The following is a 16342-nucleotide window of genomic DNA, read 5'->3' as shown; positions in this document are numbered from 1 at the left end:
TCCAGATCAGGGGCACCTGGCTTGCTCATCTGGAACAGCACGCAACTCTTGACTCAGTTAGGGTTGTGAGTTTGAGACCCACATTGAGTACAGAGATTACTTAAAAATAAATAAGTAAAAATATATCCAGATCTCCTTTTCCTGTGATATGAACTTTGGATACATCACCTGAATGCACTGATAAGCTCCTGATGTCTTACTGATAATATTTCTGCTCAGAGGTATGTGAAGATAAGCTAGTGGAACCTCTACCAGGGCAGCTCTCCCTGCCCAGTGCCTGCGAGAGCAACTGCCCGGGCTTTTCAGGGAGAAGCAGGAATTTGTATCTGGTGTGTCTGGTTTGAGGACTCAAGGGACTCGGTGAGGAGCATCGTAGCTCCCGGACCTTTACCGAGCTCGGGGTACCAGGGACTCTGAGCGGAATGAACAGATAATAGGCCTGGGACAGCTGGCGGGAATGTACACCACAAGTGAACAAACTCCCGGGAAAGCAGGGTGGGGCACTGGGGAAGCAAGACCAGGAATGAGATCTAAGAGAGAAGGAGAGCCATTAACTGAAATGTGAGCTGTAAGGTTGGTAGCTAAGAAGGCGGCGTGAATCAGGAAGGGGAGCACAAGGTAAGCTGAGGAGCAGTTCAAGCCCAAAGACAAGACCAGGGAAATGAGCCAAAGTCCCACGTTTCTGGGCAGCCAGCTGAGGGGGTAGGCTGTCTGAGGGCTGAAAGGCTGCTTACAACCTCAAAGCAGCCCAGAGCAGGGACCCCGCACAGGCTAGACCACAGGAGCCCTGAGACGGGCCTTCAGAATCCCATCTTGTGACTCAAGGGTTTCTAACCCCCCTGGGGATCTTACGGGGAGGCCCAGAAGTCCCCCAGGGGTAGCAGGAATTGTTTGAGGGGTGAAAACAGTCCTCCACAGCACTGGGTTAACATTATAGGCCAAGTGATGAATCACTGAACACTGTATCAAAAACTAATGATGTACTATACAGTGGCTAACTTAACATAATAAAAAAAATTAGAGTATAAAAAAATAAAAAATAAAAAAATAAGTCATCCGTACGCACGGCTGCTGCACTTGCAGACACCCGAGACACTGGGCCTTCCTGGCCTGTCCATGCAGAGAGTGGGCTCCATTGTTGTTCACTGTCCCCCACGGGACCCCCTTTCCTCCTCCAGTACCACTTCAACCCCTCGCAGTCCGTCCTGGTGATGGAAGGTGACGACATTGGGAACATCAATCGTGCACTCCAGAAGGTGTCCTACATCAACTCCAGGCAGTTCCCGACGGCGGGTGTGCGGCATCTGAGAGTCTCCTCCAAAGTCCAGTGAGTAGACAGACGCTGGTCAGCTGGGGGCCCAGCTGAGGCAGTGGGGCTGGTCCCTGGGGAATGTTCCCTGGCAAAACAGATTCATCTTTCTTCAGCTATTTGCAGTTTCTCTGCTACCCCTAGGAGGAGGCCCCAGTGGATCTGTGTTCTCTTCTTGTTTTCTTCTTAAAGAAAATGTTCGGTTGCTTTGCCAACACAAATTCAGCTTTCTCTATTTAATACAGAATCTGATGTAGTACTGCATCCTGTAAATTCGCAGAAAGCTCGGTTTTTAGTGATCTGATTTAAGGTTACAGTAGCCGGTACGTAGTCAGTACTTGAAAAATGTTTAATGAATTGGATTAAATCAACCAACCCAGCTTGAGAGCAGCTAAATACCACAGGTCTTTGAGAGAAAGAGGGTCTAGTTCTTGTCCCCAGGGGTCAGAGCCCAGTAAAGGGGATAACTCACATCTTGGTATGTCAAATCATTTCTCAGCCACGGCAACTGCCTGGTGGGACCCCAGAAAAACTCCTGGGAGGCAGGAAGGGGAGTCCCCTAATCCCTGGAGCCAGGATGGGAAGCCAGCAGGATAGGAAGAAGGCTGGTAAAGACTGGTCTGCTGACTACCACGTTACTGGGGCCAGGGACAGGTGCCAGACTAATCCCCACAGGCAGCACTCAGATTCAACAGCTCTAGGGACAGAGGAGGTATACCCCCCTTCACACTAAGGGCCCCCATTGGAAGCCTGTGATAGGGAGCAAGCATCTCCAGCTCAGCTCCACACTGCAGTCAAGTAGAAGGACCAGGCTTCCGTGAAGCGATGAGGGGCACGGTGCCCTCTGGGACTGGTGCAGCAGAGGCCAGGTGAAACCAGGGGCAGGAGCATAACACACTCCCACATCTCGCCCACCACACAGAAGAGGAGGGAGTGGCTCAGCATGGTGACCACCCAGATGGCCCTTTCCCCCGGGAACTTACCAAAAGGATACAGGTTGACGGCCGCCACCAGCTGGAGTCCACCCAGTGTTCCCAGTGCGGCCCTTGGGCCCCGGAGCTCTAGCCTAGGTCTTTGGCTTAGGTGAGCAGCACAGAGTGCCAATGACTCGTGTGCCTGATGCGGTATGATGAGGGTGTTGGATCCACCTACATTTCCTGAGCTCCAACTGTGAAGCAGACTCAGGGCTTGGCTTCTTTTTATATATGCCATCACATTTAATCCTTGCTCTTATGAGGGAATTAATTATGGTCACCCCCACTGTACAGATGGAGAAACTAAGGTTCCCAGGAGTTCCACCTTGCCTGGGGTCACCCAGCCCCGCTGTGGCTGAGCCAGGCCATGGACCTTTTCTAACTTCCCAGGCCTTGCTGGTGAGGTCACAGTGGTCTGCCTTCCAGGTATTTCTGTGGCATCGTACCAGGAGAAAAGAGAGGATCCGTGGCACACCCGCCACAGGGGCACTGTGGAAGCTCCTCATCGAGAGACAACAGACATGAGCACAGGAGAGTTCAGCCCTGGGGTCTCAGCACGATGCCTGTACCCAACCAGTTAGATGGCAGTTTGCATACAAAATCATAGTGCTATACCAAGCAGTGGCTAATTAATGTTACCACTGATTAGTTTGTTAAAGGATAATTAGAGGTTTAACAGTTACTTGTCTCTGGTACCAAAGATTCCCAGTTCTCCCAGAAGCCAATCCTCTTAATTCCCTAGATGGCTATTAGTTTGTGCTGTAGCTTTCAGTCCGAATGTCTGTTCACACTCTCCGAGACTCCAAAGCAGTCTTGAGACCTCTAGACCCTTAGCAAGGGCTAGAGGTGTTAATGTGTCTCCTCATCCCTGGTCCTGTGGTGGTGGATGCGTTCGTGGCTCACTCTTCAGTGCCATGACATCAGCTGTTTTCCCAGGTGCTTTGGAGAAGATGTGTGCATCAGTGTCCCTGACGTGGATGCCTTTGTGATGGTGCTGCAGGCCATTGAGCCCCAGATCAGCCTCCGGGGCACAGACCGCCTCTGGAGACCCGCCGCCCAGTTTGAAAGTGCCCGAGGGGTGACCCTCTTCCCTGACCTCAAGATCGTGAGCACCTTCGCCAAAGCCGAAGCCCCGGGTGACCTGAGGACCACAGGTACAGATGTGTGCTGGGTTGTAGGACAGGGGCCTTCTGTTCTCAGAGCCATGCCAAGTCCCCCTGCAGGACAGCAGCACTGTTTACCACAGCAGGGAATTTCCAATTGGAGAGCAAACCTGCAAACAACACAGATCACAGGAGGGAAATGAGCCATTTGGCAAATAATTGGTCCATGCATGTACATGATAAGATGTTGGAGGGAGGGTATTTATGTCAAAGGGTAAATGAAAAAAAGCAAGTTGCAAATTACAGAGTTCCTACAACACACACAGAAAAATGCCAAGAAGAAAGCACACCTGACACTGGAAGTGCCGCTCTCTGAGACACGAAGAGCCCATTTGTCTCTGCTCCCCTTCGCTTGACTGCAAATGCAGAATGTTCAATAGTGCGCATGTGTTACTGTGATAATCAGAAGAGAAGCTAAAGAGGCACAAAGGAAAAATCTAGCTGTGCCTTAGCAGACATACGGCCAAAGTTGGGTCTGATCCACCAGGTTAGTGTAAGCTCTCAGGAGACTTTCCAGCATTATTGGAAGGGCTTCTTGGTGGAGGTGGCATTATTGGAATGTTCTGCCAGGGAGAAACACTCCGTTGCATGAAAAGCTACAGTGCACTCAGCTGGCGGGGCATGGAGGGTCAAGGAAGGAAGGTTAGAGAAGAAGAAAGGGAAACCCAGAGCCCAGAGCTACAGGGGATTATCCATTGAACCATCCTCGGCAGCCTCCTCCAGGAGTGGACTTCCAGCTCTCCCTCCTCTCAGCCTCCAGGAGCAGCTGCTGCTGATGTGCTGGTCGAAGGGGGCCTGAGTCCCTGAATGGCTGCTTGTGTAGTAGTCCGAGTTACTCACTGCCTTAAACCACCCTCGTCCCTAGCGAATGGGGTGCCTCCAATGTAGTCCAATGCAGTAGATGGTGTCTTACCAGGTGTCCCTGCCAGGACAGAGCCCTAGCCTCGTGACACTCCAGATGCATTAGGGCCTGTGAGCGTCCCCTTCTTCCCCTTGCCCTCATTTGGAGTCACAGTCAGATGGAGAAAGGAAGGGCTTCTGCCCACAGTGGTTGCAGGCTGTAACTAGGAGCTTGTGGACGTGCTAGGCCTGCCACTGGCTGACAGGCAATGCCAGGAAAAAATTACCTGGGCTCGCACTCACCTTCTGTTTACGAGAAGTGCAGGCAGAGCACAGAGCCAACTGCCCGAGAGCTGTTACAGGTACTCTTTAAATCTTCTTATTATTGTTAGAGTAATTGTTATTGTAGACACCTTAAGTAAATAGGCTCATGGCACTTGCCGGCAGGCTTCAGCGGCCCGCCCTAGAATCACCTTCTGTCCCTACTGACCTCCTGCTCTTTGTGCTGTTTCTGTACCAACGACAGGCGAGTCCCCCGTGTACACGCCTCTCTCTCATACCTCTGTGTTCTTGCTTTTGCTCATGCCCTACCTCTGCCTGGCAAGGCTCTGACCTTTTCCATCCACATTACTGCTGGTACGTGTCTCCCCCACCAGCACCCTGCCCCCTCAACTGGGCCAGCTATACTGCTCTGTAAGTCCCCCATGACTGATGCTTCCCTGCCCGCCCCCATGTTTGCTAACCCATGGTGGCAGTTACCAGTTAATTAAGCCAGACAGGGGACTCCCTGAGGGTTCAACCATGGCGGATTCAACCAGCACAGTCCCTTCGCACAGTAGGAATCCAGAGAAGTACAGATGGAAGATAGAAGCTATAATATAGCCCCAGAAGAGCAATGAGAAAATGCTCCACAATTACACCACGTCCCCTTCATAGTGTGAGCCATCAGCCAGCTACACAGGGAGGTAGGAGTAGGGATGACCTAAACTGACCTGATAAGAAGCTGGCAAAAAACTCCAGAAACCAAGCAAAGTCCATTTGAAATACAGATACAGTATGCTATCACTAACGACAGGCCTTCCGTGTAGATTAATGTGATTTTTGATTTTGCTGGTGAAACATGAAGCCTTTGAGATCGACAAACAACTAAAAATTAAGCATATGATTATTTATAATTATGTATATCTGGTAAGAACAAAAAATATTTTTGGTATCACTAAAAAATTAAAATAGAAAATAATTATTTAAAATAATTTTCTCTAGTAAGTCCTTTTAATTTCCATTTCATAAATGTTTTATAGTATACAAAATAGATTAGTCCACTTAATAAATAAATAACTATACATTTTGAAATTATCTCAGTTGAGAAATTTTTCCCAAAAAGGCTGCAAGATCAAAAGCATTTGAAGACTACTAACCAAAATGTTATGGGAATTTTATAAACTGTGGAATCAGAATGTCATGGCTTGTCCCAGCACTTCCCCTAATTTCTGTGTAAGCCTGGGCAATCCACGCTACCCTCTGGACCTTCCACTTCACCACTGGTGGAATGGGAATAATACTAGTACCCCATTTAATAGCTGTCAGGATTGTTTGCACAGTGCCTGACTCATAGCAAGCACTCCATAAATACCATCACTTTTCCATATTTTTTTTAAAATCCAGCAGAGTTAACATGCAGTGTTAGTTTCCACTGCACAATATAATGATTCAACAATTCTGTACATCATCCAGTGTTCATCACAAGTGCACTCCTTAATCCCCATCACCTATCACACCCACCCCCACCCACTTCCCCTCTGATAACCATCAATTTGTTCTCGAGAGTTAAGGGTCTGTGTTTTGATTTGTCTTTCTTCCTTGTTCATTTGTTTCTTAAATTCCACATATAAGTGTAACTATATGGTATTTGTCTTTTTCTGACTTCCTGCATTTCAGGATCCATCCATGCTATTGCAAATGACAAGACTTCATTCTTTTTTATGGCTGAGTAAAATTCCATTGTGTATGTCTATATATACATACACATGGTGGAGTATTATTGCATATATACATGTATATACATACACATATGCACATATGCACACACACACACCACCTCTTCTTTATGCATTCATCTATTGATGGACACTTGGACTGCTTCCATAATTTGGCTATGGTAAATAATGCTGCAATAAAAGAAGGGGTGCATAGGTCTTTTCAAATTAGTGTTTATGCATTCTTTGGGTAAATATCTGGTAGTGGAATTACTGGATCCTATGGTCATTCTATTTTTAACTTTTTGAGGAGCCTGCACACTGTTCCCCACAGTGGCTATGCTCGTTTCCATTTCCACCAACAACAGTGCATGAGGATTCCCTTTTTCTACAATCTCGTCGTTTCTTGTGTTGTTGTTGTTTATTTTCGTCATTCTGACAGGTGTGAGGTGATGTCTCATTACGATTTTGATTTGCATTTCCCTGATGATGAGTGATGTGGAACATCTTTTCACGTGTCTGTCAGCCATCTGGATGTCTTCTTTGAAAAATGTTTGTTCATATTTTCTGATCTTTATTCATTGGATTATTTGTTTTGGGGGTGTTTAGTTGTATGTAAGTTCTTTATATATTTTGGATACTAATCTTTTAACAGATATGTCATATGCAAATATCTTTTCCCTTTCAGTAGTTTTAATTATTTGCTTCCTTAGCTGTGCAAAAGTTATTTACGTTGACGTAGTCCCAATATTACTTTTGTTTTTATTTACCTTGCCTCGGGAGACGTATCTAGAAAAATGTTGCTATGGCTGGTGTCAAAGAAATTACTGCATGTGCTCTCTTCTAGGATTTTTATGGCTTCTGGTCTCTCAGTTATGTCTTTAATCCATGCTGAGTATGGTGGAAGAAAGCAGTCCAGTTTCCTTCTTTTACATATAGCCGACCAGTTTTCCCAACATTTGTTGAGGAGACTATGGTTTTCCCATTGTATAGTCTTGTCTCCTTTGTTGTAGATTAATTGACTTAAAAGCATGGGTTTATTTCTGGGGTCTCCACTCTGTTCTATTGATCTGTGTGTCTGTTTTTTTGCCAGTACCATACTGTTTTGATTACCACAGCTCTATAGAACATAATGAAATCTGGGATTGTGATGCCTCCAGTTTTGTTCTCCTTTTTCAAGATTGCTTTAGCTATTTGGGGTCTTCTTTGATTCCACACAAATTTTAGGATTGCTCTTCTATAAAAAATGTTGTCAGTGTTTTGACAGGGATTGCATTAAATCTGTAGATTGTTTTGGGTAGTATGGACATTTTCACAATATTTGTTCTCCCAGTTCATGAGCATGCAATGTCTTCTCCTTTGTTTATGTCATCTTCAGTTTCTTTCATCAATGTTTTATAGTTTATAAGGATACAGGTCTTTTACCTCCTTGGTTAAGTTTATTCCTAAGTATTTTATTATTTTGATGCAATTGTAAATAGGATTGTTTTCTTTTGTAAAGATTTTATTTGAGAGCACAAACGAGAGAGAGAAAGAAAGAGCACACATGGGTGGTGGGGGGGGGGGACAGCAGAAAAAGGATAAGCAGATGCCCCGATGAGCAGGGAGCCTGATGCAGGGCTCAATCCCAGGACCCTGGGATCACGATCTGAGTTGAAGGCAGACTCTTTTTTTTTTTTTTTTTTTTTTTTTTTTTTTTTTTTGGTTAATGTTAGTTACTATACAGTAAAACATTAGTTTTTGATGTAGTGTTTCATTGTTCATTGTTTGCTTATAACACCCAGTGCTCCATGCAATTCGTGCCCTCCTTAATACCTACCACCAGACCAACCCATCCTCCCACCCTCCTCACCCCAACACCCTCAGTTTGTTTCTGAGTCCAATCTCTCGTGCTTCATCTCCCCACCCGATTTCTCCCCCTCACTTTTCTCTTCCTTCTCCTAATGTCCTCCATGCAATTCTTTATGTTTGCAATTCTTTATGTTTCACAAGTAAGTGAAACCATAGGATAATTGACTCTCTCTGCTTGACTTATTTCACTCAACATTATCTCCTCGAGTCCCATCCATGTTGATGCAAAAGTTGGGTATTCATCATTTCTGTTGGCTAAGTAATACTGCATTGTATATATGGACCATATCTTCTTTATCCATTTGTCAGTTGAAGGGCATCTCGGCTCTTTCCAGAGTTTTGTTATTGTGGACATTGCTGCTATGACCACTGGGGTACAGATAGCCCTTCTCTTCACTACACCTGTATCTTTGGGGTAAATACCCAGTGGTGCAATTGCTGGGTCATAAGGTAGTTCTATTTTTAATTTTTTGAGGAACCTCCATACTGTTTTCCAAAGTGGCTGTGCCAGCTTGCATTCCCTTTACTCCACATCCTCTCCAACATTTGTTGTTTCTTGCCTTGTTGATTTTGGCCATTCTAACTGGTGTAAGGTGGTGTATCAATGTGGTTTTGATTTGAATTTCTCTGAAGGCTAATGATGATGAACACTTTTTCATGTGTCTGTTGGCCATTTGTATGTCTTCTTTGGAGAAGTATCTTCTCAAGTCTTCTGCCCACTTTTTGACTTGTTCTTTGGGTATTAAGTTTGAGAAGTTCTTTATAGATCTTGGATATCAGCCCTTTGTCTGTAGTGTCATTTGAAAATATCTTCTCCCATTCTTTGTTTTGTTGACTGTTTCCTTTGCTATGGAGAAGCTCTTTATCTTGATAAAGTCCCAAAAGTTCATTTTTGCTCATGCTTCCCTTGCCTTTGGAGACATGTCTTGAAAGAAGTTGCTATGGCCAATGTCGAAGAGGTTACTGCCTATGTTCCCCTCTAGGATTTTGATGGATGCCTGCCTCACACTGAGGTCTTTCATCCATTTTGACTTTATCTTTGTGTATGGTGTAAGAGAATGGTTGAATTTCATTTTCTGTAGATAGCTGTCCAGTTTTCCCAGCACCATTTATTAAAAGGACTGTCTTTTTTCCATTGGGTATTTTTTCCGGCCTTGTCGAAGATTATTTGATCAGAGTTGAGCATCCGTATCTGGGCTCTCTATTCTGTTCCATCGTCTATGTGTCTGCTTTTGTGCCAGTGCCATGCTATCATGGTGATCACAGCTTTGTAATAAAGCTTGAAGTCAGGCAACATGATGCCCCAGCTTTGTTTTTCTTTTTCAACATCTCCTTGGTGATTCAGGGTCTTTTCTGGTTCCATACAAATTTTAGGATTTTTTGGTAGACTCTTAACCAACTGAGCCACCCAGGAATCCCAAATGAGATTATTTTCTTAATTTCCTTTTTCTGCTGTTTTGTTCTTAGTGTATAGAAATTCAAGCAATTTCTGTATATTGATTTTCTATTTTGCAACCATACTGAATTCATTTATCATTTCTAGTAGTTTTTTGATGGAATCTGTAGGGCTTTCTAGACATAGTATCATGTCATCTGCAAATACTCAAAAGTTTTACTTCTTCCTTAACAACCTGGCTGCCTTTTATTTCTTTTTGTTATGATTGCTGTGGCTAGGACTTCCAGTACTGTGTTGAATAAAAGTGGTTAAGAGTGGATATTGTCTAGGGAAAAATTCTGTTTTTCACCAATGAATATGATATACCTGTGGATTTTTCCTATATAGCCTTTATTATATTGAGGTTTCTTCCCTCTAACCTTACTTTCTTGAGATTTTTTTTATCATGAATGGATGCTGTACTTTGTCAGATGCTTTTTCTGCAGCTATTGAAATGATCATATGGTTTTTATCCTTTTCTCTTATTGATGTGATATACATTGATATGTGAATACTGAACCACTCTTGCATCCCAGGAATAAATCCAACTTGATCATGGTGACTGATTTCTTTAATGTATTGTTGGATTTGGTTTGTTAATGTATTGTTGAGGATTTTTGCATCTATGCTCATCAGGAATATGGGCCTATAGTTTTATTTTTTGATAGTGTCTTTATCTGGTTTTGGTATCAGGGTGATGCTGACATCATAGAATGAATTTGGATGCTTTCCTTCACTTTTTTGGGGAATACTTTGAGGAGAATAGGTATTAACTCTTCTTTAAATGTTTAGAAGAATTCACCTGTGAAGCATGTGGTCCTGGACATTTGTTTGTTGGGAGGTATTTGATTACTGATTCAGTTTCATTGCTGGTAATTGGCATGCTCAAATTTTCTGTTTCTTCCTGATTCTGTTTTGAGAAGTTATAGGTGTCTAGGAATTTATCCATTTCTTCTAGGTTATCTAATTTGTTGGCATATGATTTGTCATAAACATTCTCTTACAACCCTTTGTATTTCACAGTCTTGACTGTTTTTTCTCTTTTATTTTAAGCTCTTTCTTGTTTTTATTTTTTGGATGAGTGTAACAAAGAATTCTTAATTGTCTTGATCTTTTCGAAAAACCAACTCCCGATTTCATTGATCTGTTCTATTTTTTTTTTCTAGTATCTATATCATTTATTTCTGCTCTAGTCATTACTATTTCCTTTTGATAGTTCTGGGTTTTGTTTGTTGTTCTTTTTCTAGTTCCATAAGGTGAAGGGTTTTTTGTTTGTTTTTTTTTTTGAGATTTTTCTTCCTTTCTGCGGCAGCCCAATAAACTTCCCTCTTAGAACAGCTTTTGCTGCATCCTAAAATTTTGGACTGTTTTGTTTTCATTTTTCTCCATGTATTTTTTTTATTTCCTCTTTGATTTCTTGGTTGGCCCATTCATTGTTTAGTAGCCCATTATTTAACCTCCATTATTATTATTTTTTTTAAAAGATTTTATTTATTTATTTGACAGAGAGAGATCACAGTAGGCAGAGAGGCAGGCAGAGAGAGAAGGAAGGGAAGCAGGGCCCCTGCTGAGCAGAGAGCCCGATGCGGGACTCGATCCCAGGACCCTGAGATCATGACCTGTGCCGAAGGCAGCAGCTTAACCCACTGAGCCACCCAGGCGCCCTATTATGTTTTTTATTATGCTTGTTTTGTGGCCTACTATGTGATTTATTCTGGAGAATGTTCCATGTGCACTAGAAAGTATATGCATGCTGCTGTTTTAGGATGGAATATTCTGAATATATGTTAAATTCGTCTAGTCCAATGTGTCATTCAAAGCCACTATTACCTTGATGATTTTCTGTTTAGATAATGTATCTATCAATGTCAGTGAGGTACTGTAGTCCCCTATTGCTATTGTACTATTGATTACTTTGTTTGTTACCTGCTTGCTGCTCTGTGTATTTAGGTGCTCCCATGTTGGGATTATAAATATTTATAATTGTTATATCATCTTGTTTGATTATTTCCCTGATTATTGAAATGTCCTTCTTTGTCTCTTGTTACAGTCTTTGCTTTAAAGTCTATTTTGTCAGATATGAATATTGCTATTCTGGCTTGCTTTTCACTTCCATTTGCATGGTAAGTGCTTTTTCATCCTCTCACTTGCAATCTGCATGTATTTTTAGGTCAAAAATGAGTCTCTTATAGGCAGTATAGAGATAGGGTGTGGGTTTTTATCCATTCAACCACCTTCTGTTTTTTGCTGGAATATTTAGTCCATTTAAAATAATTATTGAGGGGCGCCTGGGTGGCTCAGTGGGTTAAGCCGCTGCCTTCGGCTCAGGTCATGATCTCAGGGTCCTGGGATCGAGTCCCGCATCAGGCTCTCTGCTCAGCAGGGAGCCTGCTTCCTCCTCTCTCTCTCTCTCTCTGCCTGCCTCTCTGCCTACTTGTGATCTCTCTCTGTCAAATAAATAAATAAAATCTTTAAAAATAAATAAATAAAATAAAATAATTATTGATAGGTATGTACTTATTGCCATTTTGTTACTTGCTTTATGGTTCTTTTTGTAGTTCTCATTTATTCCTTTCTTCTCTTGCTCCCTTCTCACATGGGGTATTGACTTTCTTTAGTGATATACTTGGATTCCTTTCTCTGTATGTTTTGCATATCTCTTCTGGTTCTTGATTTATGGTTATCATTAGGTTTATAAATAACATCTTCTGCATATAGCAATCTATATAAGTTGTGGGTCACTTAAGTTTGAGCCCATTATTTACTCCACCCTCCCACCCCCACAGTTTAGGTACATGGTGTCATATTTTGTAGACTTTTTTTAGTTCCTTGACTGATTTTTATAGATATACTTTGTTTATTGCTTTTGTGCTTCTTACTTTTCTTACTCCATGCAGCAAATTTCCTGTAACATTTCTTGTAGGGCTGGTTTAGTTGTCATAAATTCTTTTAACTTGTGTTTTTCTGGGAAGCTCAACTTCTCTTTCTGTTCTGAATTATAGCCTTGCTGGATAGAGTATTCCTGGTTGCAGATTTTTTTCCTTTCAGGACTTTGAACATGTCATGCCCCTCCCTTCTGGCCTGCAAACTTTCTGCTAAAAAATTAGCTGATAGCCTTATGGGTTTTCCTTATATGTAACTCTTTTCTTTGCTCTTACTGTTTTTAAAATTTTCTCTTTGTGGTGCCTGGGTGGCTCAGCCAGTTAAGCATCTGAATAGTACTCTTCATTTTTGCTTAGGTCTCTTGCTATGGTTTTGTTCTGTTCTTTCATTTGGGACATATTCCTCTCTCCCCTCATTTTATCTATACCTCTGTGTGTTTTTGTGTGTTGGGAGAGTCCACAAGGTCTCCTGCTCTTGAAAGTAGTGGCCTAATCAACATGTCCTGTAGTGCCCTGTAGTGTCCCCTGTTCACCAGAAACTGGGGCTTCGATAGTATCTCCTATGCATGTTCTGTGTGACCTATGGCCATGGCTGAGCTGCTTTTGCCTTCAGCTCAGTGGTCTGCAAGGGCTTTCTTTGCCTATTGTGAGCAGGGTTTTCCCTGTGGTGTTAAGTCAGTCTGGGTGGGTATTGGGCTTGAGTTGAATCAGACCAAGCATTTGTCAGAGATACAGTAGCATCAACCTGCAGGGTGATTTCCCTGTGTTGTTCCTTAAGACACTGGTTTGTGGTTGGGGCCTAAAGTCAGACCAGAGGTCTGCCCCCAGCCTACTTTTGGGGCTGAGGCTTGGTATGTGTGGTTATCTTCCCTTCTCCCTGGGGCAGGAATCACTTGGGATTGGTGCTGGTCCCTTTCAGGGTAGCTTGCACAGTGCCAGGCCTGTGGCACCACTTTGGAGGGGCTCTGGCCAGGGTCATATTGGAGGGGGCTGATCAGCAGGAGAACTTGGTTCAGAGAACTTGGTTTTAGGAAGATTTATGCAGGTATGCAATGGGAGGGAGTGGAGGCCTCGCTGGAGAGGGCATGTCTGCAGGAGAACCTGGGTATCATTGCACTGTTAGCAATTTGGGTAGCATCTGTTGGCACTGTGCTGGTTCCCTCAGGTGTCTGTGTCTCTAGGTGGGAAGCGTGGGGGAGGGGATGGTGCCCACACACCTGGAAGAGTTGCCCAGTGATCTGTCCCTTTGACACATGCTCTGAGATTGGTAAACAAACCTCCCTTCCATATAACCCAGGCATTTTTCAAACTGCTGCTTCTATGCTATATTTTCACAGGCTGTTTGTTGTGCTTCCTCTATAGGGGAAGGGACTGAGCTTCCTCTCATCTTCCACTCTCCCAGAGCCAAGCCCACTGATTTTTAATGTTCCCAGTTTTAAGCCCTACTGCTTGTAACAAATCATGAAATTATGCCCAGCTGGTTTTCAAAGCCAAATATTATGGGGATTCGTCTTCCATGTGCCTGGAGTGTTTGGTATGAGGATCTGTGTTTTTCCCCTTTCTATGTCTGTGGCACCCCTCCTTCCCACAGACCCATTTAGCTCCTGACTACATCTCTTCCCTTCCTACCCTCTCTCATGTGTCTCTTTCCTACATTTAGTTGTGGAATTTGTTCTGCCAGACTTCAGGTTGTTTTCAGGTTGTTTTCCTAGGTATTACCTAGGTATAGCCGTGGGATGAGATAAACTTAGGGTCCTTTTACTCTGCCATCTTCCCCAGAAGATGGCATTCTCTAAGCTGAGAATGCCAATATGTCTAGCATTCAAATACTCAGATGTCTCTTTAGGAAATTTGGGGTCATAAAATCAGGCCAGGATTGCTAGACTGACCAACAGATTGCCAAGTAAGGTTTCCAAGTAGGAAAAAAAAAAAAGAAATATATATATATATATATATATACACACACACACACATATTTTTCCCCCTACTTGGAGATTATATATATATATATATATATAAATTTAATTATATTAATTGTGCTTCTCTATTTGAGCAATATGTAGCAATATGTGCCATATGAGCCCCTGGGTTAGATATTGAGGAGTTGGTCATTAAAAACAAAATCAAACAAAAAGTGCTTCTGCCTCTGAAAAACTCAGGGTCTGCTGGGGTGACAGATAAACACACCAGGACCACATGGGGAAAACGAGGGGGGCACTTCTCTCTGGTCCCAAATAAGAACTGTCATTTATTGCGCACCTACGAGGTGCCAGACACGGTCTTCAATCCTCTCAAGACCCTTGCCCTCTTTACAGATGAGGAAATTGAGAGGTGTAGTTTATCTAACTGTAAGTATCTCCATGGCTGGTATACAAATTCACAGCTTTTGCCTATTATGTTCATGCCCTTCACACAAATCTATGCCACCCAACCTCAGGGCATGCCTGGGCATCCATCTGAGCCATGGTGGTTGGGATGGCACAGTCTCTTCTCCTGACCCAGTCTGACCCTGGTGTGGGTCACAGAGGAGGAATAGGACATGCAAGCCTGCTGTCTGAGTGCCTGTGCCTGTATTTCCCATATGTCTATCTTCCCTCAGCCCCCAAATCAGCAGTCTTAGAAGAAATGCTTCACAACTTAGATTTCTGTGACATTTTGGTACTTGGAGGGGACCTGGACCCAAGACAGGAGTGCTTAGAACTCAACCACAGTGAGCTCCATCAGCGACACCTGGATGCCACCAATTCCACAGCAGGCTACTCTATCTATGGTAAGAACACACTCAGTCCCTTAACCTGGTGCTCTCTGAGTACCTTCATGCTGGAGTCATGAGTGTCATGGTGCTCTGTCACCTGTAGAGGAGGTGTCAGTTAGGGACCTTTGACCTCAGAGCATGGACTGCTAGCCCCTCCTTCAGTGAGCTACATAGAAAGTGAGTGCATGCTTTCTCTTATGTTTGATCTCAGCAAATGATATAGCAGCATTTGACAGGATGGGACCATTCTGATCAGCACCTAATGCATCTGGAAAGCCTGTGGGTCAGTTCAGTTGGCTCCTTAGAACTTCCGTATCCATGCATCATCTGCCCCTAAACATCTTAAACCCATACCCTAGATAAATTCAGGAGAACCACAAGCCTCAGAAGCCACATCCTATATCCCCCCCATCCTCTACCTACTTATGACAGGTGTGGTTTCTTGGCACAGGTGTGGGCTCCATGAGTCGCTATGAGCAGGTGTTGCATCACATCCGCTACCGCAACTGGCATCCAAGTTCCCTTGAGGCCCGGCGGTTCAGAGTCAAGTGCTCAGAACTCAATGGACGTTATGCTAGCAATGAGTTCAACCTGGAGGTGAGTGGGTCCTGCCATCATTAGGGGGGATTTCAGAGTTATCTACTTATTCCTCGTTTATTTGGTCCACCTGCCACTCCTGGTCAGCAGCACCTCTCCCTTCTCTTCCTAGGTCAGCGTCCTCCATGAGGCCAGAGTCTCAGACAAGGAGCACGTCAACCACCTTATTGTGCAGCCTCCCTTCCTGCAGTCTGTCCACCACCCTGAGTCCCAGAACAGCATCCAGCGAAGTTCAGGTAGGTGGCATGGGAGGAAGGACCTCAAGGTATCAGTTGGTCATGGTGCTTCAAGACCATCCACTAACAGGTACGGTGCAGCAGCCATAGGTGCCCAGAACTGAAGGAGGGACCCAGAAATGGGAAAGCTGTGGGCCCTACCTCAGAGGTCCTCACAGCCTCAGTAAGGGGCTAGTTAGGGCAAGAAGTTACAAGTGTATAACAGAGGTTGGTATGGAGTGCTAGGGTAAAGTCTTCCAAGTCCTATGAGGCCCGATTCAGAGCCACAGCCTATGTGATGCTTTCCCCGAGCCCCTTCCTATGTGCTATCACACACACACACAC

General features: G+C 43.9%; 1 protein-coding gene across 1 annotated transcript in view; it reads left to right on the top strand.

Moving 5' to 3' along the window:
- The window catches only part of CLSTN2 (calsyntenin 2), a 630232-nt gene that overhangs the window by 600447 nt on the left and 13443 nt on the right, over positions 1–16342 (top strand). The window contains exons 11-15 of the mRNA XM_045088847.1: positions 1179–1327; positions 3220–3437; positions 15030–15200; positions 15637–15782; positions 15895–16018. Of these exons, the coding sequence (XP_044944782.1) occupies positions 1179–1327; positions 3220–3437; positions 15030–15200; positions 15637–15782; positions 15895–16018 (808 nt within the window). The remainder of the gene's footprint in view (positions 1–1178; positions 1328–3219; positions 3438–15029; positions 15201–15636; positions 15783–15894; positions 16019–16342) is intronic.

This window comes from Mustela putorius, unplaced genomic scaffold (assembly GCF_011764305.1).
Source record: "Mustela putorius furo isolate JIRA1106 unplaced genomic scaffold, ASM1176430v1.1 tig00003834_pilon_pilon_pilon, whole genome shotgun sequence".
Taxonomy (NCBI): domain Eukaryota; kingdom Metazoa; phylum Chordata; class Mammalia; order Carnivora; family Mustelidae; genus Mustela; species Mustela putorius.
This window is presented reverse-complemented; position numbering and strand designations above follow the sequence as displayed.